General features: G+C 44.1%; 1 protein-coding gene across 2 annotated transcripts in view; it reads right to left on the bottom strand.

The window, feature by feature from the left end:
• Window positions 1-25,721, bottom strand: part of SLC12A7 (solute carrier family 12 member 7) — a 574,243-nt gene that overhangs the window by 96,768 nt on the left and 451,754 nt on the right. For both annotated transcript variants that reach the window (XM_040353352.1, XM_040353353.1), the window contains exon 18: window positions 10,348-10,543. In XM_040353352.1, coding sequence (XP_040209286.1) covers window positions 10,348-10,543 — 196 coding nt within the window. The remainder of the gene's footprint in view (window positions 1-10,347; window positions 10,544-25,721) is intronic.

Below are 25,721 nucleotides of genomic sequence, written 5' to 3'. Positions count from 1 at the left end.
TTACTGTGTGGAGTTACAGACAGAACAGGAAGTGAGGATTTCTCAGAAGAAATAAGGACATTTAAAAGCAAAACTGAAGGATGAGGTAAGTGAAGGAGGACTGCACTAAGGTAAAGGAAGCTATTTAGGGGGGAAAAAAATTGTACCGTTACAACCCCTTTAAGGTGAAAAAACATGAACCTTTTACAACCCCTTTAAGGTTTCACGGCTGTCGCTTGGCAACTCGAAGTTTTAGCTCCCTCCATACATTTTTTATAGGATTGATAAGACATGAAACTTGAGCTGGGCACATATCTGCAGTGTTTTATTATCTCTCTCAAAAGCGCTTCTGCTCCATTCTTCTGTTATCAGCCTGACAAGTTCTCTGTTACATATGATAAAAGCAGCTTGAGATTTGTGTTGGGGAGGATGCTATAAATAGATTAGCAAAGCCCTGAACGATGCAACAATCAGCTCTGAAAGTCTCTACCTATGAGGAGAGGGGGGTTGCGCGCCTTTCCTCCAATCAGCTGTCTTGGCTGTATGCCTAGACTTCACTACAATGTTGAACAGGAAGAGAAAATCTCACACAATCTGAACTGTCTAAAGACAGCACATATACATGTAAAACTCATGTAGGGAGATTTGTTTAATCTCTGTGCATCATCTGAGGCTGTTCACTTCACTGGGTATATGTGAGAGTTTACATCCACTTTAAGGTTTGAAGATTGTCTAGGCCTCTTCATTAGTGTTGCTCACGAATATTCGCATTGCGAATATTCGGCTCGAATATGGCATATTCGAGAAATCGCGCTATATTTCGAATTTCGCGGTGAATATTCGCAATTCCGAATATTCGCATTTTTTCAATTTGATTTTTAAAACAGATCACATCCTATCGACGTCTAAAAGCATTGCTGGTATGATTAGAGACCCTGGGCCGAGTAGCTAAGCTGAGGCGATCCTTTTATGTTGCCGAATATATAAAAAAAAACATTGCGATTTTTCGCTATTGCGAATGCGAAAATGATTGCGAATTTTCGATAACTGTGGTAGGAGAACTCTGATTGTCTCTGATGCAAAAGGGGGGGGGCTTTGTGTATGTTTCTGTTATGAATATTTGTATGTTTGATATTATTTTTTTTTGTAAGAAGGAAAAAATTGCGCATACCTTAAAAAAAGGGGAGAATACAGCAGCAACTCAAAAATGTTATACAACATAATTTAATACAAGACAGAAAATGGAGTCGCTCTACAAGAATAAAAAATATGTCTAGTGACAAGACATGTGGGCAAATTTTAAAATAAGCAAGCGCAAATAACTTGTGAAATACACAGTGAAACAAATATATAAAGAAATATAGTCCCAATAATAGAAAAATAATCTTTCATAAAAATGTCTTTGATATGTGAAGTGAAAAAAAGTCCAAAGCATGCAGCATGAACGTGTTCAATCTTCAAGGTGTTTGATTGACAAACGGCTGTGACAGATGGATAGAGTAAAGAATCACCACCAATGCAAAACACTTTTTATTTTCTATTGTAAAATATCACGAATATTCTGAGCCAATCAGAGTGCTCCTTCTGCATTTGCCGAATATTCGCAATTATTTTGTATTGTAAAATATCAAGAATATTCTGAGCCAATCAGAGTGCTCCTTCTGCATTTGCCGAATATTCGCAATTATTTTGTATTGTAAAATATCAAGAATATTCTGAACCAATCAGAGTGCTCCTTCCGCATTTGCCGAATATTCGCAATTATTTTGTATTGTAAAATATCACGAATATTCTGAGCCAATCAGAGTGCTCCTACAGCATTTGTCGAAATTGCGCAATAAATATCGCATTCGCATGTTGCGATATTTCGATAAAATATCACGAATATTCTGAGCCAATCAGAGCGCTCCTCCAGCATTTCTCGAAATTGCGCAATAAATATCGCATTCGCATGTTGCGATATTTCGATAAAATATCACGAATATTCTGAGCCAATCAGAGTGCTCCTACCGCAGTTATCAAAAAATCGCAATTATTTTCGCATTCGCAATAGCGAAAAATCGCAATCATTTAATTTCGATAAAATATCACGAATATTCGAATTTAGCGAATATATCTCGAATATTCGAATATATATTCGAGATATATCGCGAAATCGAATATGGCATATTCTGCTCAACACTACTCTTCATGACCTTAAATACTAAAGTCTTGTTTTTTTTTGTTTAAAAAATAACAAACATGTTATATTTACCTGCTCTGTGCAGTGGTTTCGCACCGAGCAGCCCAGATCCTCCACTTCGAGTCCCTCACTGGCGTTTCTGGCCCCTGCTTACTGCTGAGTGCCCCCACAGCAAGCAGCTTGCTATGGGGGCACCCGAGCTGAGCTGCAGCTCTGTGTGTCCATTCAGACACAGAGCTGTGGCCCAGACCTGCCCATTCTCCCTCCTCACTGGCTCACTGACTGACAGCAACAGGAGCTAATGGGGCCCGCTGCTGTCTCAGCCAATGAGGGGGGAGAGTTCCGGACAACCGAGCATCTTGTGCAACATCGCTGAATCGAGATGGGGCTCAGGCAAGTATTAGGGGGGCTGAGGGGGCAGCTGCACACAGGAAGGTTTTTTTTATCTTAATGCATAGAATGTATTAAGATAAAATACCTTCTGTCTTTAGAACAACTTTAATGTGCTTCTTCTTGAGCCACTCCTTTGTTGCCTTGGCGGTATGTTTTGGGTCATTGACATGCTGCAAGACCCATCCACAACCCATCTTCAGTGTTCTGGCTAAGGGAAGGTCTTTAGCCAAGATTTTACATGGCCCGTCCATTGGCCCCTCAATGCGACAAAGTTGGTCTGTACCTTTAGCAGAGAAACCGCTCCAAAGCATAATATTTTCACCTTCGCAATTCACTGTAGGGATGGGGTTCTTAGGGTCATAATCAGCATTTTTCTTCCAAAGAGCTAAATTTTGGTATCATCTGACCACAGCACTTTCTCCCAATCTGGGTGTCAAACTCAGCATTACGATTGCCCTCAAAAGGGCCCGTTGTATCTGTAAGATTAGATGTCCAGCACATCCCCTCCCTTACATTAGATGTCAAGAGCCACCCCACGATCAGAAGTTGAGTCCCCCACTCTCCCTTACAACACAGTGTACCCCCCTTTCCTTATGCTGCTGCTGGGAAGAAGCTGGATGCATTGCTTGAAAGCAGAAAATAAGGATCTGGAGGAGGACCAGAGGAGGGCTGGAGCTATCCTGCAGTTGCAGGAGAGGTGCGAGGGCCACATGAAATGGCCTGGAGGGCCGGATTCGGCCCGTGGGCCTTGTGTTTGACACCTGTGATTTAGATGTTCATTGGCAAACTTCAGATGGGCCTGTACACGTGCCTTCTTGAGGGGGGGGGGCTTGTGGGCCCTACAGGCTTTCAATCCATGGTGGTTTATTGTTACCAATGGTTCATTCAGTGACTGTGGTCCCAGCTGCCTTGAGATCATTCACAAGCTCCTCCCATGTAGTTCTGGGCTGAGCCCTTACTTTTCTCATGATCATTATTTCCCCATGAGGCAAAAACTCGCATGGAGCTTAAGACCGAGGCCGATTGATGGTTATATTGTATTTCTTCCATTTGCGAATAATCGCTCTGACAGTTTTCTCCTTCTAAACAAGCTTCTTGCTTATGGTCTTGTAGCCCATTCCAGCCTTGCGCAAGTCTACAATCTTGTCCCCGACGTCCTTTGACAGCTTTTTGGTCTTGCCCAAGATGGTGAGTTTTTAATAGAAGGAAGAGATTCTGTGGACAGGTGTCTTTTGTACACATACGTTGTCGTTAAGAGCACCTTCTTAAATTGACAGGGATAATCTGTGTACTTCATTAGCACATACTGTAGCCAGTCTGTAGGTGCCAGAATTATTGTTGTTTGGTAGGGAATTAAATACTTATTTTACTCAATGAACTGCACCTCAATTTAAAACGTTTGTATCATGAGGTTTTTTTCTGGATTTTTGGTTGATATTCGGTCTCTATCATTTAAAATAAACCTATGACAACAATTCTTAATTTCTTTGTAAGTGGGCAAACTTACAAAATATGCAGGAGATCAAATAATTATATCACTCACTGTAAATACAACACTTGTTCAGTGTCCATTATTATGTCTCTTTTCCTCTCCGCCGTTTTTTTTGTATCTTTTGGACAGAGTGCTGGACAATGGCTTCTGTCCAAGAGATTATCTTGTTCACTTCCTACAAGGCAGCCATGCCACTGGGTTGATATAGGCTATGGCATTGCCCGACTGCATTCTGATTGGGTACCCCAGAAGCAGGGCCAACCTGACTGCTCTGAGCTCCAAGATCCTCATGGGAAGCTTGGCTTCTCAGTTACTATAATCCTTGGACCGTTAGGGATTAGAATATTCGTCCCCAGACAGAACGTGGAGTTTGGAGTAGAAGGAGCTGTTCTGTGTTTCTCTGCGCCGTTGTACATTATATTATAATGATGTGACTTTTTGGGAGAAATTAGATGTATGAGGATTCCCTGAAAACCATCACAGAGGAATCTGTTTTATTACTGAAAGTGGGACTTGTAACAACAGAGGATCACCCACTTACCACCCAGCCCATAATACCTAGCCCCCAGAAGGGTGGGTTTTGGGCCATTAGACAACTATTAAAGAAGTGGAAGGGAAGCTACAATGTGAGGAATCTTCTGATCACCAACACAACACAGCATGAGAGACTTGCAACTGTTGCGACAACTTTTCAGTGATAGAGAAGGGAGGACTTCCCCAGTGATGGGGCTGAAGTTATGATCCACCAAGGTAGATAATTCCTTGCTTGGCTGGACAGGAACTTTGATCAATCAAAACAAGAATGCGTTTGCCAAGTCGACAAGATGTTTTGTTGGAAAGTTCTTGAATGGAATTGGGCAAATGGCACGAACTTAAAAAAAGGAGGCTATTAGGTCGAAAACTCTCATTAGGAATGTCAATGTGGGACGTCTATAAATAAGGTGTGTGCCTTGTGTGCCAGCTGCTACCTGGGGGAACTCATATACCAAGGCAATCTTTGGTGCCTTAATATCAAAGACATCTTAACCACTTCCGGGCCGCCGCATGTACATATACGTCGGCAGAATGGCACGGACAGGCACATGTACGTACCTGTACGTGCTCTGCTTGACGTGGGTCGGGGGTCCGATCGGGACCCCCCCCCGGTACATGCGGCGGTTCCCGTGGCTTCAGGAGCGATCCGGGACGACGGCGCGGCTATTCGTTTATAGCCGCCCCGTCGCGATCGCTCCCCGGAACTGAAGAACGGGGAGAGCCGTATGTAAACACGGCTTCCCCGTGCTTCACTGTGGCGGCTGCATCGATCGAGTGATCCCTTTAATAGGGAGACTCGATCGATGACGTCAGACCTACAGCCACACCCCCCTACAGTTGTAAACACACAATAGGTGAACCCTAACTCCTACAGCGCCCCCTGTGGTTAACTCCCAAACTGCAACTGTCATTTTCACAATAAACAATGCAATTTAAATGCATTTTTTGCTGTGAAAATGACAATGGTCCCAAAAATGTGTCAAAATTGTCCGAAGTGTCCGCCATAATGTCGCAGTCACGAAAAAAATTGCTGATCGCCGCCATTAGTAGTAAAAAAAAAAAAAAAAAAAAAAAAGAATAAAACTATCCCCTATTTTGTAAACGCTATAAATTTTGCGCAAACCAATCGATAAACGCTTATTGCGATTTTTTTTTACCAAAAATAGGTAGAAGAATACGTATCGGCCTAAACTGAGGAAAAAAAAAATGTATATATGTTTTTGGGGGATATTTATTATAGCAAAAAGTAAAAAATATTGCATTTTTTTCAAAATTGTCGCTCTATTTTTGTTTATAGCGCAAAAAAAAAAAAAAAAACGCAGAGGTGATCAAATACCACCAAAAGAAAGCTATTTGTGGGGAAAAAAGGACGCCAATTTTGTTTGGGAGCCACATCGCACGACCGTGCAATTGTCTGTTAAAGCGACGCAGTGCCGAATTGTAAAAACCCCTTGGGTCATTTAGCAGCATATTGGTCCGGTCCTTAAGTGGTTAATCATGGGACTATGAACATTGTGATACTTTTCAAAGGCAAGTTACACCCCAGACACCCACCTGTATTAGTGGGGCTCCCCATTGACTATGATCCAAGCCTCTTACCCTCCCCCCAGGTCACTGTATCTGTGATTTCGGAGTTAACAAGATAAGTGGGGGGGGTTGACAAACAACTATCCTGGGTACCCTGCCTATACTGTTACTACGGATTGCTAGCTATTCTGGATGATAATTAATTCCTCCTGAAGAAGCGGTCTTTACCGCAAAACATGTAGAGGATTATACGTTATACTACAGCTTGTACCACTTGGGGACAACCGATCATCACTAAGAATTAACAAGCACAAATGCACTGCTGTAATTGCAGTTTTATTTATTATATATATATATATATATATATATATATATATATATATATATATATATATATATATATATATATACACACATACATACATTATATATATATATATATATATATACACACACACACACACACACACATAGATATACATATGTATATTGTTTTTTAATGAATTTGTATAAATAGAGAGAGTTATATATATATATATATATATATATATATATATATATATATATATATATATATATTTTTTTTTTTTTTTTTTTAAACATTGTTACTTCCTGGGGACATTTTCCCATTTGCCAAGGGCATGATTGGGGCAGGCCCAGGCTCTTTTCCTCAAATATGGGACATCTCTTGAATCTCAATTATCAAGCATGTGCTCTTACAAAAAGATCTTTCTTTCCTGGGAGAATGTGTTGCTGGGGATGTCTCCAGGGACAGACATAAGTATTCCAGGTGAAGAAAAGGCAGGAGAGCAGATTTGTTGTAATGAATCACCCAGCTGAAGATATGTAGCATTTGGATTGTCCTGTGGTCATTTTCTGACAGCAGGAAGGGAGGAGAGTCTTTCAGAACAAGGTTGTCTAGCCTGTGACTTGAATGCTCTGAGTTCTGGGAAGGGCAAGAAGAGGTGTTAAGATCTTTGTGAACATTCTGTAGAGTAGAGGATAGGCCGAAGAGCAGTGCGACAAACTGGAATTGCAGGACCCACAACCTCCGCTGCTGAGCAACATGAGATGCTGGAAAACCCCCTGTCTGATCTTTCGGACTTTCTTGCCTTGTGTCTTTTTTTTCTGGTGAACCTTGAACTATGTTCCTCCCATTAACTTCCTGACTTAAGCCAAGTCTCTGCACTTCCTGTTTGCCAGATTATTTTTCTCTTTCCAGCCAATATCTCGATCGACTTTTTTTTATCTAATGCTTTACATGCTGGTCTATTGTTGGTTTTGGGCACCAGTTCTCAAAAAGATATCAGGGAACTGGAGAAAGTGCAGAAAAGGATAATAAAACTGATAACTATCCCATTTGTGGACGAGATATCTTTTGTGCAAACCAATCAATATACGCCTATTGCGATTTAGTTTTTACAAAAAATACAAAGTATATATATATATATATATATATCTATATATATATATATATATATATATATATATATACATACTAGCTGAATACCCAGCGTTGCCCGGTCTTCCTATCTTAACCTTTTGGGGAGGAAAATCATAGTAATATAAATATACCCATCTTTTATATAAGGGTGTAGGTAAGGGTTAATTTAACTGTCATATATTTTTATTTGGCATATAAGTAATATGTGTACCAGGTATTATTGAAATATCTCCAGGCGTACAGAAGTTATGTGGGAACATACATTTCCCATTGATTTGCATGGGACTTTAAACAAAAACCCCGACCCTCACAAATGGGGGTAGTTAAGGGATAAATTAACTATCCTATAGTTTAAGTGGACATATAAGTAACATGTCACCAAGTGTTATCGAAATATGTACAGCCGTTTGGAAGTTATGAAGTAACATGTATTTCCCATAGAGTTGAATGGGACTTTAAAGAAAAACCCCGACCATGGCAAATGGGGGTGGGTAAGGGTTAAACCACCTATCCTATGTTTGTTGCTGACATATAAGTAACATGTGTGCCAAGTTTCATGTTAATATCTTTAGCCGTTTGGACGTGATGCTGGAACATACATACATACATACACACACACACGTTGAGTTTTATATATATATATATATATATATATATATATATATATATATATATATATATAAATAAATAATCGGCCTAAACTGATGAATAAATGTGTTTTTTAATATATATTTTTTGAGGTGATTAAAAGCGGAGTTCCGGCCACAATTTCACTTTTTAAATATAAATACCCCTGTAATACACAAGCTTAATGTATTCTAGTAAAGTTAGTCTGTAAACTAAGGTCCGTTTTGTTAGGTTGTTATACAGCATTTAGACACTTTATAAAATAGAAATTGACTGGGGCCATCTTAAGTGTGGGCATCATGAAGCCAGGACTGTATGACTTCCTGGATTTCAATCTGCAGATCTCGCACATGCTCAGTGCTGCACAAGCAGTGTAATAGGTTTCAGATCAGGTTTCAGCACCTGTACTGTCCAAGTCACATGATTCTTCGAGACTGGGGAGTGCACAGACTCCTGGAAAGTTACACCCACTACATTCCCAGGAGTCTGTGCGGTTTAGGTTAGGAAGCTTAAGCACCTAGGTGCAGGAAGAGGGAAGATTAACTATTCTGCCTAGCAACAACACTTTGAAGGCATCTAAAAAAAAAAAATGTTTTCTTAAAGGACTAATGACATTTTTTTTAAAAAACTACTGATGTAATGTTATATTTATGGGTGGAACTCCACTTTAAATACCACCAAATAAAAGTTCCATTTTGTTTGGGTACAGCGCGGCACAACCGTGCAATTGTCAGTTAAAGCGATGCAGTGCCGTATCGCAAAATATTGCCTGGTCATTAAGGGGGCAATTCCTTCCAGTCCTTAAGTGGTTAAATTTGCTACAGGCGGTTGCCAGCTTACAATAGCGCCACCAAGGTAATAGCCAACAACCACCTGAAACAAGTTTAAGCATATGACCTCCAGAAGATTTAATCCCCCTTAATGACCAGGCCATTTTTTGCAATATACTGACTGAGCTTTGTTTTGGTGGAATTTGAGCATCTCTTTAAAAAAAATTCTCTTTCAATATATTTTTATTGATTTTCTTAATATTTTACAAACTACACAAAACAAAAACAAAAAAACAAAACAAAACAAAAAACAAAAAGAAACACAACATTTCCATAAATGTCAATGAATTTTTAAATGTTATCCAGGTCTGCCACACCCTGTTAAACTTCTGTATATATTCTATAAAACAAAAAAGACCAACAATGTTTTACTTTCTGCTATAAACCTGTCCAATTAAAAAAAAAAAAAAAATTCTTTATAAATTTAGACCAATGCTACATATTTTTGGTAAACAGGAATCCCAAGCAGCAAATATTGATTGCTTTCTGCAAATGTTATAGCGTCTACAAACTTTGGGATATTTTTATTTATTTATTTACTAGTAATGGTAATGATCAGCGACTTATAGTAATAGTGGGACTGTGATACTGCGGCGGACAATCTGACCCTTTTTTTGGACCAGCAACAGTAATATAGTGATCAATGCTAACAAATATGCACTATCACTGTACTAATGACACTGAATTGGAAGGGGTAAAAATCAGGGGCGATCAATGGGTTAACTGTGTGCCTCAACAGTGTTTTACTAAACTGTGGGAGGTGCTTTTATAGGGGAAGACATGGATTCTAGTCCCTACTCTGCAGAGACACAGGCTTCATGCCTTCCCTCCTGTCAGAACGGTGATCTGCTTTTTGTTTACATAGGCAGACCTCCATTCTGCCCCTTTGCTCTGCTCGATGATCAACTGGTGCCGGCGGACATCGAGTCCACAGTACCTGCGGCTAGGCTCCCACTGTGTGCGCGTCCCCTAGCCTAACCTACCCGGAAGAACCAGATCTCGTATATATCCACGTGATCTGGTGCAGAGGTGCCGCCCCGTAGCAGTAAAACTGCTATAGGGCAGACTTTAAATGGTTAAGTGTTTTTTTTTTTAATCTGTATATTTGATTTTAGTAAAGGTTTTTTTCTGCATCAACCCAACTATATTAGCAAAACCAAGCAGTCTCTGAATTCTTGTATATGGGGATAGCAGTGGAACAACTTTCCTCGCTGCCTGTACCCTCACCCATTTAAGTAATAACAACTGCTTTGAAGAGCACACAAAAACACTATTAATATATTTCTCCACAAAACTGGAAAGGAGGGACAAAGATTGTCTTACAGCAAAATATACTCACCAACAAAATTCTTACAGCTGTAAGGGTTGTTAGGCTGTTTCCATGCTTGGGGCCAAGCCATTAAAACAGTGTTGTGTTTCATGCCACCAAGTCCAGCTGACTGAATCAAATGCGACATGCCATCACGTAGATTTGATGAAACAACTAGTTGACAGAATCCTTTCGTCTTCTCAGCAGTCATTAATGCTTGGATATTCTTAAACACATGAATAAAAAAAATTACTTTAATGCAACACTAATTCGAAATTGCAATGCAACTTGTAATATTCACAGCCAAAATGTGTATAGATATATTCATAAAATGTATCAACACTAAAAAATGTGTAATACTTGCACATACCAGTAATGCAACAGATAGCCTTAGTAATGCAAAAGCCCAATTACAGTTTTGATTTTGCAACACATTTTCATTTTCCCCCTGGAATCTATGCCTTAGGCCAGCCATACACTGTTTAAATCTCGGCTGGTTCAGCAGGAACCGTCCGAGATTCAAACAGTTAATGGGCAGGCTAAATATACCAATCAACTTGGGTACAACCAGCCTGCTGGATTCTCTTGCCATTATCGCTAGCGGCTGGGTTGATGGGGGAATCGTACGAATTTCACACTGTGTATGGCCTGCCTTATTCTGAGTTTTGGGATAAGTTATGTCAATACACAGCCAACAGGCAGAAATGCACTTCTTGAATAAGCCTTCCTCTACTATTTTGACACTCCAAATCATACAAATCTCCCCTTTATTTACCAACTCTTTCAGAGATGTAAATTTATTAGAAATTTTGAAGCCATGAGAAAACAAATGGCTTTTTTTCCCCCAGAAAAAAAAGGGAAACTTTTGTAAAATTGTTATAGAAATTCATAGTTACATACTTACATAGTTAATCAGGTTGAAAAAAGACACAAGTCCATCCAATTCAACCATAAAAAAAATATATAATAATATCATACAGTCCCATATACCCAATTCTATACCCCAGCATAGTATGATCCAATTTGCTACAGCAGGGGAAAAAATTCCTTCCTGATCCCCCGAGAGGCAATCGAATTTTTAAATTGGAGACATCCTGTAAGGACGTTAGTCCACTGCATAGCTTGGTGTCATCTGCAAAGACAGAAATGTTACTTTTGATCTCAGACCCAATATCATTTATAAAGATATTAAAAAGTAAGAGTCCCAGGACTGAACCTTGGGGTACACCACTGATAACCTTAGACCCCTTTCACACTGAGGAGTTTTTCAGGCGGTACAGCGCTAAAAATAGCGCTGCTATACCGCCTGAAAAACTCCTGCCCAGCAACCTCAATGTGAAAGCCGGAGGGCTTTCACACTGAGGCGATGCGCTGGCAGGAGAGAAAAAAATCTCCTGTCAGCAGCATCTTTGGAGCGGTAAGAGGAGCGGTATGTATACCGCTCCTTCCCATTTAAAACAATGGAAAACCGCGGCAATACCGCCCACAATGCGCTTCTGCAGAGGCGCATTGTGGGCGGTATTAACCCTTTATCAGCCGCTAGCAGGGATTAATACCGCACCGGTAGCGGCCAAATCCTGCGGCAAGTGTGAAAGGGGTCTTAGACCATTTAGAGTAAGAATCATTAACCACTACTCTCTGAATTCTGTCTTTTAGCCAGTTTTCTATCCATTTACAAACTGATATTTCCAAGCCTGTAGACTTTACCTTACACATTAGCTGTGTGTGGGGAACTGTATCGAACACTTTTGCAAAATCCAAGTATACCACGTCCACCGCCACCCCTCTGTCCAAGATTTTGCTTACCTCTTCATAAAAAGAAATCAGGTTTGTCTGACAACCTCTGTCTTTCATGAACCCATGCTGTCTGTTGCTTAAAAATTTTTTTGCAGCAAGAACTCATCTATGTGGTCTTTTATTAATCTCTCCAGTATCTTCCCGACTGTACAGTGGGGATCGAAAGTTTGGGCACCCCAGGCAAAAATTTGTATTAATGTGCATAACGAAGCCAAGGAAAGATAGAAAAATCTCCAAAAGGCATCAAATTACAGATTAGACATTCTTATAATATATGTCAAAAAAAGTTAGATTTTATTTCCATCATTTACACTTTCAAAATTACAGAAAACAAAAAAATGGCATCTGCAAAAGTTTGGGCACCCTGCAGAATTTATAGCATGCACTGCCCCCTTTGCAAAGCTGAGACCTGCCAGTGTCATGGATTGTTCTCAATCATCGTCTGGGAAGATCAGGTGATGTCAATCTCAAAGGTTTTAAATGCCCAGACTCATCTGACCTTGCCCCAACAATCAGCACCATGGGTTCTTCTAAGCAGTTGTCTAGAAAACTGAAACTGAAAATAGTTGACGCTCACAAAGCTGGAGAAGGCTATAAGAAGATAGCAAAGCGTTTTCAGATGTCAATATCCTCTGTTTGGAATGTAATTAGGAAATGGCAGTCATCAGGAACAGTGGAAGTTAAAGCAAGATCTGTAAGACCAAGAAAAATATCAGACAGAACAGCTCGCAGGATTGTGAGAAAAGCAATTCAAAACCCACGTTTGACTGCACGATCCCTCCAGAAAGATCTGGCAGACACTGGAGTTGTGGTACACTATTCCACTATAAAGAGATACTTGTACAAATATGGTCTTCATGGAAGAGTTATCAGAAAAAAACCTCTTCTACGTCCTCACCACAAAAATCAGCTTTTGAACTTTGCAAATGAACATATAGACAAGCCTGATGCATTTTGGAAACAAGTTCTGTGGACTGATGAGGTTAAAATAGAACTTTTTGGCCGGAATGAGCAAAGGTACGTTTGGAGAAGAAAGGGCACAGAATTTAATGAAAAGAACCTCTGTCCAACTGTTAAGCATGGGGGTGGATCAATCATGCTTTGGGGTTGTATTGCAGCCAGTGGCACAGGGAACATTTCACGAGTAGAAGGAAAATGGATTCAATAAAATTTCAGCAAATTTTGGATGGTAACTTGATGCCATCTGTGAAAAAGCTGAAGTTAAAGAGAGGATGGCTTCTACAAATGGATAATGATCCTTAACACACCTCAAAATCCACGGGGGATTACATCAAGAGGCGTAAACTGAAGGTTTTGCCATGGCCTTCACAATCTCCTGACCTCAACATAATTGAAAATCTATGGATAGACCTTAAAAGAGCAGTGCGTGACAGACAGCCCAGAAATCTCAAAGAACTGGAAGACTTTTGTAAGGAAGAATGTGCAAAGATACCTCAAACAAGAATTGAAAGACTCTTGGCTGGCTACAAAAAGCGTTTACAAGCTGTGATACTTGCCAAAGGGGGCAGTACAAGATATTAACTCTGCAGGGTGCCCAAACGTTTGCAGACGACATTTTTTTGTTTTCTGTAATTATGAAAGTGTAAATAATGGAAATAAAATCTAACTTTTTTTGACATATTATAAGAATGTCTAATCTGTAATTTGATGCCTTTTGGAGATTTTTCCATCTTTCCTTGGCTTCGTTATGCACATTAATACACATTTTTACCTGGGGTGCCCAAACTTTCGATCCCCACTGTATAAGTTAAACTAACAGGTCTATAGTTACTTGATAAAGACTTGGGGCCAGATTCACGTAGATGAGCGGCGGCGTAACGTATCGTAGATACGTTACACCGCCGCAATTTTTCATCGCAAGTGCCTGATTCACCAAGCACTTGCGATGAAAACTACGCCGGCGGCCTCCGGCGCAAGGCGGGCCAATTCAAATGGGCGTGTGCCATTTAAATTAGGCGCGCTCCCGCGCCGGACCTACCGCGCATGCTCTGTTTCCGAACTCCCGCCGTGCTTTGCGCGAAGTGACGTCATTTTTTCGAACGGCGACGCGCGTAGCGTAATTCCATATTCCCAGACGGCTTACGCAAACGACGTTATTTTTTAAATTTCAAAGCGGGAACGTCGGCCATACTTTATACAGCAATACGATTGCGGTGTAAAGTTAAGGCACCAAAAAAAACGACTAACTTTACGACGGGAAACTAGATTAGAGGCGACGTAGCGAACGCGAAAAACCATTGTGGATCGCCGTAACTCCTAATTTGCATACCTGACGCTGGTTTACGATGCAAACTCCCCCCAGCGGCGGCCGCGGTATTGCATCTTAAGATCCGACAGTGTAAAACAATTACACCTGTCGGATCTTATGGCTATCTATGCGTAACTGATTCTATGAATCAGTCGCATAGATAGAACAACAGATACGACGGCGTATCAGGAGATACGCCGTCGTATCTGCTCTGTGAATCTGGCCCTAAGTTCCCTTTTTAAATATAGGCACCACATTGGCCCTGCGCCAATCCAGTGGTACTATTCCTGTCATTAACGAGTCCCTAAGAATTAGATACAATTAGATAGATTCAAGTATACCGCCGCATCTTTGCGGCGGCATAGCGTATCGTATTTACGCTACGCCGCCTTAAGTTAGATAGGCAAGTACTGTGGGCCAAATTCTCAAAAAGCTGTGCAAATTTAGTATTACCTAACTTATGTCATTTAAGTTACGGCGCCCTAAGTTGGTGTCGTAAGTGCCGTATCCACAGCGCATTTGCGCACACAAAATTGCTCCATCCGTAACCTAAATTCCGAGGCGTAAGGCGTGGTTATGGCAAGTGGGAAGGAAGTGGGCGTGCTTCATTGTAATGAGCCGTGACCCCATGCAAATGAAGGGCCGGCCGTACTGCGCATGCGCGCACGAATCTGGACCTCACTGGGCATGTGCAGAACTTTGCTCATCGCAATCAGTGAGATAGGTAAAAGGCCAAGCGTACTTAGTTTGAGGATCGCCCTGTGTCTAAATAGCCCCAGTCAAACACACTTCCCTTGCAAAAGTATTTCCCTGTGTTCCCTTCCTAAAGCAAGTTGCTTCTGCTTTGAACGTTTGTCAGTGTTTGTTGGTAAGATTTGTTTGTGAGAAAAGTTGTTGAGGAGTTGTAGAGTATAGTTGGTGTTTGTTTTTGATAATTTGATATTTGTTTTGATTTTTTGCCTGTTTGTTTTTGATAAGTGTTTGTTTTTTGGTGTGTGATTGTTTTTTGTTTCCCTTTTTTGCCTGTTTGTTTTTGAATTTATAGTAGCTGTCTGTGTTTTTTTTTTTTTTGCTGTGTTTTTTTTTCTTTGTTGTGTGTGTATGTATTGTTGATTGTTTTTTGGGTGAGTTTCCTGTTGCTGGGTGGTGTCTGTGATGGCCACCAAGCGCAGGAAGCTAAAATTTTCAGTGGCAGAGAAGCATATTCTTGCTCAGGGCATCATAAAATATGGGCGCTTTCTCCATGGCCCTGAGAGCCACAACACCACCCCGGCCAGGAGGAAGGAGATCCTTAAAAAGATCACCGATCGGATCAATGTGGCGGGGGGGGGGGGGGAGACCAGGACCATCGCTGGAATAAAAAAAAAATAAACGATTTGAAGAGCGTGTCCCGGAACAAGCTGGCAACGCTGCATGCCCATACCAGGGGCACTGGAGGAGGGGGACCCTGCCCAGTCAGGATGAGTGAGGAGGAATGGGCAGTGGCCCAGTGTTTCCACCCACAGCAGGTGGTGGGCCTGCCTGGCTTTGACTCTGATGCTCCTGTGAGGACAGGCAAGTTTTTTTTTTCTATCTGGTGATTAGCATGTGTGGGTGGGGGAAGGGAAGATGTGCCAAGTGTGTGGATCCACCAACCTGTGATTGTTTTGTGTCCTCCCCAGATGGCCAGGAGGTGGCAGCCCCATCAGCCCAGGAGGTGGCACCCCCATCAGCCCAGGAGGTTGCTGGGTCATCAGCCCAGGAGGTGGCAGCCCCATCAGCCCAGGAGGTGGCAGCCCCATCAGGGCAGGAGGTGGCAGCCCCATCAGGGCAGGCGGTTGCTGGCCCATCAGGGCAGGCTGCTGCACCACCCCCAAGACAGGCTGATGCTGAGTCCCAAGAAGGGCAGGATTCGCCATGGGAGGGGAGTGCCCACAACTCCCCTTATTTGGATGTTGAGTGGGAGGAGGATGAGGTTTAATGAGGGATTCACTGGGTGATGTGGCCACCAACTCAGTGGGGGTCATCACCTGTTTGTGGGACCTGAAGAACGCCACAACAGGCGTGGCCCAGGAGGTGACTGCCCTGACCCAGGCTGTGCAGGCCAATACCCGGGCTGTGCAGGCCAATACCCGGGCTGGCCAGGCTAATACGGCTGACATCACTGCCTGTCTGACAAGGATAGCCGTGGCCTTGGAGGGCAGGCCAGCAGGAGGACAGACACCAGGGGAGGCTCCTTCTTCCCCTGCACAGACCCCCCCCGTGAAGATACTCCCTCCCCTGCACAGACCCCCCCCGTGAAGATCCCCCAGTTGGCCGTGGCCGTGCCCGTGGTCAGCCCAGAAGGAGCACTCGGCAACATCAGTAAGTTGCAGGGGTACTTTTGTTTTGTTTTTTTGTTTTTTTTATTATACTGTACTTATGATTTGGTTTATGTGTGTGAATGATGTGTGAATGTGGGGGGGGTGGCATTCCTGATAACATAAGGGTGTCACCCTCAGTTTTGGTGGAGTAGGGATCCCCAGGACCAGGGAGAAGTCATCCCAGGTTCCTGAATGGTGTATGAATGCACAGTGACATAATTGGAGCCGTGGCGGGGCGTTACTGCTCCCAAGTACCAAAGGGGGGGGGGGGTACTTGGATCTAATCCAATTCGATGTGCATGTGATGTGTCTGTGCTAGGGACCACAGTGGCGTGCATTCATGCATTCCTTATTGTGAGATAATTAATGTGCGTTTTGTGTAAAAAAAATACATTCTCATTGTCATATAAGTAATGTGCATTTTATGTGCAAAGTAAATGTTTAAAGGTCACATAATCTCTGTGAGTTTTTGTTGTCAAACCAAAAAAAAATAAGATAATTAAGGTCCATTTACTGGGCAAAGATGCCTTCAGCCAGTTGTCTCCTTATTGCCTGGCCCTCAGCAGACCGGGTAGAGGTGGTTGGGGGGGGGGGGGGATTGCCTGGGTGGGGGGTTAGGTCAGGACATATCTCAACATGCAGGCCCCTTCTCAGAGCAAAATTATGGAGGATGCAACATGCCCCAATAATTTGACAGACAAAGTCTGGGGAATACAAGAGTGTACCCCCAGTCTTGTCAAGGCATCTGAATCTGGACTTGAGAAGGCCAAATGTCCACTCTACTATTGACCGGGTGTGGATGTGCACCTCGTTGAATTTGCGTCCTCTCCGGGTGTTTGAGGGTTCCTAAAAGGGGTCATGAGATGGGGTCCCAACGCATATCCAGAGTCACCTGTAAGGGAAAAGACAGGAGGATATTAGTCATGCATGTGCCCCTTGTGATGTCTGCATCATGGGGGGGGCATACCTGACACCAATGTCACTCACCAATCAGCCAGCTGTCTCCATAAACGTTCATCTCCAAGTCTTGGTAGATCTTGGTCTGCCGTAGAATAAAACTGTCGTGGCACGACCCTGGAAACTTGGCACAAACGTGCCAGATGAGGCCATGGGCATCTACAATCATCTGGACGTTGATGGAATGTCACCCTTTTCTGTTTCTGAACAGGTGTTCAGTTTCATGGGGGGGCTGTAGTGCCACATGCGTGCAATCTATCGCCCCGATGGTCCTTGGGAAGCCAGCAATGCTGTAAAAGTCAGTCATGGCTTGCAGACGCTGCTCCTCCTGGGTGGGCTTGACAAATTGGTTGGTCATGCGCCGCAGTATGGCAGGGACCACCTGATGGACACATCGGCTCATTGTCGACTGCACCATCCCAGCCAGACCTCCAGATGCACGCTGGAATGAGCCTGTAGATAAAAAATGGAGGGTTGCCAGAACTTTATGTAGAGGTGGCAGGGCATGGGAGCGTCTGGTTGGGGTGATAAGATCCTCCATAAGTAGTTGGGTGAGCTCCAGGATGGCTTCCCTATCAAACCTGAAGTTGCCATACACTTCATAATCTGGCATTTGAAACAGATCACGCCGTGGCCGATAAACTCTCTCCTGTGCCCTCATCCTCCTCCTCTGTGCCTGTAAGGTGGAAAGTGCCGTCAGAATCATTGATGTCCCAGGCATTTTTCCAGACAGATCCTTCACAAGTATAGCTCTAGTCACTACCTTCAGCAAACCCTTCCACGGCATGTGTAAAATTAGGGCTGCTTTTATAATGTGGAAATTTACACAGGGAAACTAACAGGTGCGCACAGGGCGGAAAATACGCCGCACACACTTAATTTTGTGGATCGCCCTAACTCCCTCATTTGCATCTTTGTCTATCAAAAACAGCGGCGAGACTAGCGTAATTTGCGCCCGGGGATGCGCAGGTGTATCTATTTTAGGTAGGACGGAAAATCCTGAAATCTAGGCTTAACTCGTTTTGAAGATCGGGCGCAAAGATACGCGCCGTGTAAATTTAGAAAACTTTAGTTAAGTACGCGTATCTCTTTTGAGAATTTGGCCCTGTATTCACAAAGTACTTGCCTCCTAACTTACAGCGGCGTAGCGTAAATGTGGCGGGCGTAAGCGCGCCTAATTCAAATGAGCATGTGGGGGGCGTGTTTTATGTATATTAACTGTGACCCGACGTGATTGACGTTTTTTACGAACGGCGCGTGCGCCGTCCATGAACATATCCCAGTGTGCATTGCGGCAAAGTACGCCGCAAGGACGTATTGGTTTTAAATTACGTCCAGCCCTATTCACGGACGACTTAACATTACTAGTCCAGCTATTTGATGGAATAACTTTACGCCTGAAAATGCCTTACGTAAACGGCGTATCTTTACTGCGACGGGCGCACGTACGTTCGTGAATAGGCGTATCTATGCATTTTCAGATTCTACGCCAAACTCAACGGAGGCGCCACCTAGCGGCCAGCCTAAATATTGCACCCTAAGATACGACGTATCTCTGTTTGAGAATACACTTAAACTTAGGACGGCGCAGATTCCGAGTTAGGTCGGCGTATCTACTGATACGCCGGCCTAACTCTTTGGGAATCTAGCTAAATGGCTTTGAAATTACAGAGCTCAATTCTTTTAGGATCCGTGGGTGTATGCCATCTGGTCCAAGTGCTTTATCCACCTTTATTCTGTCTAAATATTTCTGGACCATATCACTTTTGAGCCATTGTGGATCATTTGGGGCTGTGTCACTACCACCCCCATTATGGACATGAGCTCACCCATGCTCCTTCGTATACACAGAGCTGAAGAAAGTATTTAATAAATTGGCCTTCTCTTTGTCCCCAGTCACCCACTCTAGATTATTTTGTAAAGAGCCTACATGCTCAGACCTGACCTTTTTACTATTATTGATATATTTGAATATTTTTTGGGGGTTTGTCCTACTATATTTTGCAATTTGTCGTTCGTTTTGAGCTTTTGCAGCCTTGATTTTCTTTTTACATATTCGGTTATATTCTTTGTAACATTTAAATTAGGGTTGTCCAGATACCGATACCAGTATCGGTATCGGGACCGATACCGAGTATTTGCGGGAGTACTCGTACTCGCGCAAATACCCCCGATACCTAAATAGAATACTCCCCCCCCCCGCGCATCGAAAGCCGCCACATGGGTTAAACAGCGTGCGGGAACATCACAGCTTTCATTTGAATAGCTGTAGTGTTCCCGCGCGTATAGACACTCCCCCTTGCTCGGGATTGAATGGGTAAATGTGATCTGTCCAATTCCGAGCAAGGGGGAGTGTCTATACACGCGGGCAAAACAGCTATTCAAATGAATGCTGTGATTTTCTCCATGCGGTGGCGGCGGCTTTCGGCGGCAAAGGTATGGGGTAAATGGCTGGAGGGACATGGCTGCATATGTGAGGGACATGGCTAGAGGGACATGGCTGCATATGTGAGGGACATGGCTAGAGGGACATGGCTGCACATGTGAGGGACATGGCTAGAGGGACATGGCTGCACATGTGAGGGACATGGCTAGAGGGACATGGCTGCACATGTGAGGGACATGGCTAGAGGGACATTGCTGCATATGTGAGGGAAATGGCTAGAGGGACATTGCTGCATATGTGAGGGAAATGGCTAGAGGGACATGGCTGCATATGTGAGGGACATGGCTAGAGGGACATGGCTGCATATGTGAGGGACATGGCTAGAGGGACATGGCTGCATATGTGAGGGACATGGCTAGAGGGACATGGCTGCATATGTGAGGGACATGGCTAGAGGGATATGGCTGCATATGTGAGGGACATGGCTAGAGGGACATGGCTGCATATGTGAGGGACATGGCTAGAGGGACATGGCTGCATATGTGAGGGACATGGCTAGAGGGACATGGCTGCATATGTGAGGACATGGCTAGAGGGACATGGCTGCATATGTGAGGGACATGGCTGCATATGTGAGGGACATGGCTAGAGGGACATGGCTGCATATGTGGGGGACATGGCTGCATATGGGGGGACATGGCTGCATATGTGGGGGGACATGGCTGCATTTGGGGACACATTTAAAAAAAGTATCGGTATTCGGTATCGGCGACTACTTGAAAAAAAGTATCGGTACTCGTACTCGGTCCTAAAAAAGTGGTATCGGGACAACCCTAATTTAAATGACACTAGCCTTCCTTCATTTTTATATTTTTTAAAAGCTCTATCTTATGGTTTCTAGCTTTTTTTTCACTTTGGCCGTGAGCCACATAGGTTTTATTTTTAGCCTTTTAAACTTATTGCCTATGGGTATATACTTCGCAGTGAGTTCAGTCTTTTTGAAGAATTCCCAATTCTGTTCTGTGCCAATATGCTCTCCCAGTCCAAGTCCTGAGAGCAGCCCTCATCCTTGGAAAATTTGCTCTCTTTAAAAAAAATGTTTTTATCTTTCCCGTATGTGATTTTTTGTTTACCGCTAACATCAAACGAAATCATGTTATGGTCACTGTTACCCAGGTGTTTCATTATATGAGCATTAGCAATAAGCTCTGCATGGTTTGAGATTATCAGGTCCAACAGAGCATCATTCCTAGTAGAGTCTCAACCTCCTCATTAACATTGTTATAGACCACCCAAACTCCAATGATTAACTTTGAACTACACACATCTGTATGTAGTTCTACCCATAATGCTTTAGACGCCTCACACTCTCCATCCACCAGGTCCTCTTTCACACTCGCTTTGAGATCACCCTGCCAAACAAAAATAGCCATCAGACTTTAAAACGGCAGCTTGTGGTACACTACGGCCAAAAGCTGAATCTTCGGCTGCTCCAACATCTACCTGATAAAATCTTGTGAACGTATGCACCAAAGACCAGGTAGCAGCCTTACAAATCTGAGTCACAGCTAGCTGATGGTGAAAAGACCAGGAGGTTCCTACACTCCAGGAAGAATGAGCTCTCACCCTAAAGGGAGAACCCTTACGTTTCAAGCCATAGGACCCAATTGGTGATGAAATATTTAGAAGCTGTCTGCCTCTTTCTTGGGTCCTTCTAGTAAAACAAAAAAGGAGTCTGATCCTCGGATCTCTGCAGATCTAGACAAACTGACTGCCCGCACTACATCCAAGGAGTGCAGTCATCTCTCTTCTGCTGAACGAGGCTGAGAGAAAAAAAGCAAAACAATGTCCTGATTTTATTGAAAGGCTGACCCCACCTTTCGAATGAAGGATGGAATAGGATGCAACACCACCTTGCCGTGGTGAATAATTGGGTATGGTTCCCTACATGAAAGGGCCACCAATTCCAACACCCTTCTAGCCGAGGTGATGGCCATCAGGAAGACTAGCTTGCATGACAGCAAAAATAATGGAATTTCCTTGATAGGCTTAAATGGTTGTTTTTGTAACACAGACAGCAACACATTGAAGTCCCAAGGTCACATAGGTGATCTAATGGGGGGAAGCAAACTAATTGCCCCATGCATAAAGGTTTGGACCAGTGAATGGGAGGTAAAGGCCTTTGTAAGAGTACCGTCAGGGCTGAAATCTGACCTCTGATTGTACTGGAAGCCAGATTTCCACAGCTGACTGTAGAAAAGAGAATTCTCCCAATCACGTATTTCGGAGGATGCGTTTTCTGGCTTCACACCAAGTAATACAAAAGTCTAGACCTTATGATAAATCTTACAAGTGACTGCTTTCCTAGATTTCACTGGGGTAGACACCACCGGTCCAGAGATGCCACGATCCTTCAGCACCCTGGCTTCAATAGCCATGCCGTCAAATTTAGAGACTGTAAATTGTGGTGGAATATAGGACCTTGAGACAGTAGATCGGGGCGGTGCGAAAGCGTCCGTGGCCCGTCGATTTCCAAACTCACAATTTCTGGGAACCAGGGCCTTCTGGGCAAGGCTAGTCCCACCAGAATGACCGGAACCCCCTTTCCCCGAATCCTGCGCAAAAAAATGTGGAAGGAGAGGGATTGGGGGGAAAGCATAAAACCAAGAAGTACTGGATCCATGGAACTACCAGAGCATCTGCTTCGATTGCCAGGGGATCCCTTGTTCGGAACACAAACTGATGTAGCTTGTTGTTGAACCTGGATGCCAAAAGATCGACATCTGGCCAACCCCAAAGCTGGAAAATTTCCCAAAACACCTTTGGGTTTAGGGACCAGTCCCCCGGGCAGATCTGCTGGCGGCTGAGATAATCTGCCCTGCAGTTCTCTACCCCCGGGATATGGAGCACCGATAGAACCGTCACACATCCCTCTTCCCAGGCCAATGTGTGGTTCACCTCTTCCTGAACTGAACGACTCCTGAAACCACCCTGGTGGTTTATATAGGCCACAACAGGGGCATTGTCAGGATGAACCCTGATAGGGCAGTCCTGAATCTCCACCTTCCAGGACTGTAGGGCCAGATGTACTGTCTCTGCTCTGCCCTTAACCCTCTCCCCTGAACTGTAAGCCACTCTAGGGTTGCTCCCCAGCCCGAGAGACTGGCGTCTGTGGTCAGTACTCTCCAAGACACTGGGAAGGATGGATCTTCCCCTTTGCAGGTTCTGATCCTGCAACCACCAGCTTAGGTTTAAGTGCGCCCGTGGAGATAAGGACATGGGGTAATCCAGGGCTTGCCCTCACCTGTTCCAAGCCGACAAGATGTCTTGTTGTATAGGTCTGGAATGGAACTGGGCATTTGGAACTGCCTTGAAGGAGGACACCATACTTCCCACAAGACTTGTACAGAGTCAAAATGGAGGGTTGCCTGGTGCTCCTTATTTGATGCATCTGATCCTTCAGGGCACAGATCCTTAAGGGTAGCAAAAATACCCTTGCCTGGACCGTATCTAGGATAAGACCTAAATACTTCAGACTTTGAGCTGGTCTACAGGCGGACTTTTCGGTATTCATGGCTTTCTAAATACCACAATGTTCAGGCTATGCTCTGTTCTAGGGCCTGTAGTGAGTGATCTGAGCATGAGGTCATCCAGGTATCCGAGCACCAAGATTCCCTGGGCCCTTACAAGACCCAGTTCTGGTGCTAGGACCTTTGAAAACACCAAGGGTGCAACATAGGTACATAGGTACGTGTAAATACGCATCCTTGATAATCGATAGAGGCGAAGAAGTCTACCGCCTGGAGCGAGGCTAACGAGCAGACCAACTCCATCTGAAAGGACTGGATTAATACATGCTGGTTCAGGGATCTTAGATCCAAAATGGGCCTTGTGTCCCCATTTGGTTTTTGAACCGTGAACAGGTTAGAATAAAACCATGTGCCCCTTTTTGGATACAGGAACCTGTATAATCGCTCTCTGATGCACTAAAATGATCTAGTGCCTGAAACAGTGAGTTTCTCTTTGGAAGATCCAAGGGAAAGCTGAATCTTAGAAACCTCTGAGGGGTAACCCCTGTAATTCCTGCTTGTAACTGCGGGATACGGCCGAGGTGACCCACTCGTGCTGAACCACTGTTCTCCAACTGTGCGCCAAGGCCTATCTGGAGCAATTAGGATCACTGAAATCCCCTCTGTCTCCACTCTGCGAAGGAGCTTTAGAGGAGGGAAGGCATAGATTACTCGGTACTGACTGCACGGTGCCACTAACGCATCTGTCGCGTCTGCCCATGGGTCTCTTGACCTTGCCACAAACCTCAATACCTCCCGAGTCGAGACGCCAGGAGATCTACATGTAGCGTGCCCCATCTTGGGCAAAGGAGCTGAAACACATCTGGGTGCAGAGACCATTCTCCTTGGTCCAGCATCTGGCGACTCTGGTAGTCTGCCTGCCAGTTTTCCATGCCCGAAATGTATTACGGTCAACAGGGCCGGTACGCTCCTTTCTGCCCACCTTAGGGTGTGAGTGACCTCTGACGCTGCAGCCAAGATTCTTGTTCCTCCTTGATGGTTGACATATGCCACTGACGTGGCGTTGTCCAACTGGATCCTGACTGGATGCCCCTGTAGCCTCTGAGACCATGTGGAGAGGCACAGCCTGATCGCCCGAAGTTCCAGGACATTGATCGGCAAGTGGAAATCCTCTGGAGACCAGCGACCCTGGGTCGACTGAACCTTCCAGACTCCCCCCAACCGGTAAGGCTGGCGTCCGTCGTGATAACTATCCAGTGATAGGAAGGAACGACTTCCCGGACAGAAGTGCCGGTGAGGTCAGCCACCAAACTAGGGAGGTCCTCACCCGTATTTGACAATCCAGGCATGATGGGTACTTGTCCGATCTGGACAGAATTTCCTTCTGTAACACTCACATGTGAGATTGCGCAATATGGTACCGCCTCGAAGGAGGCCACCATGAGGCCCAGGATTTGCATGCAAAAGCGGAGTGACGACCATTTCTGGGATGTCAACTGCCGCACCGCAACCCGAAGGGTCTGCAACTTTTCCAAAGGGAAAAAAACCTTAGCCTCTGAGGAGTCCAGAATCAACCCCAGATATACTAGGCGTTGAGTCGGTACCAATACTGACTTGAGTGTTCAGTACCCAACCAAAGTGTCGGAGGGTTTGACAGGTTATAGACACGCTGACCTCTAATTCTGAGCTTGAAGTGGCCCTCAGAAGAAGATTGTCCAAGTAGCTCACGATAGCGATGCCACGCTGTCTTAGTAGGGCCAGAATTGGGGCAAGCACCTTGGTGCCGATGCCAGGCCAAAGGGGAGAGCCACAAATTGATAATGGTCTTCCCCGACCGCAAAACACAGATATCTGATGCCTGGTGCATATGGGGACATGCAAATAGGCATCCTTGATATCCAAGGATGCCAGGAAGTCCCCCGGCTGGAGGGCAGTGATGACGGAGCAAACTTTTCCATCCGGAATCCTTACACCTTCACAAAGCAATTGAGGGTCCTAAGGTCCAGGATTGGACGAACGGCCTCCTTCTTTGAATGAATATATGAATGAATGAATTAAAAACTTGTATAGCGCGGCACATGCGAACCGAATCGCCTCTGGGCGCTTGTTGTTCCTGTCTCTTT

This window comes from Rana temporaria, chromosome 5, assembly GCF_905171775.1.
Source record: "Rana temporaria chromosome 5, aRanTem1.1, whole genome shotgun sequence".
In the NCBI taxonomy this organism is placed as follows: domain Eukaryota; kingdom Metazoa; phylum Chordata; class Amphibia; order Anura; family Ranidae; genus Rana; species Rana temporaria.
Note: the sequence above shows the minus strand (reverse complement) of the source record. Positions and strands in the feature narration are given on the sequence as shown.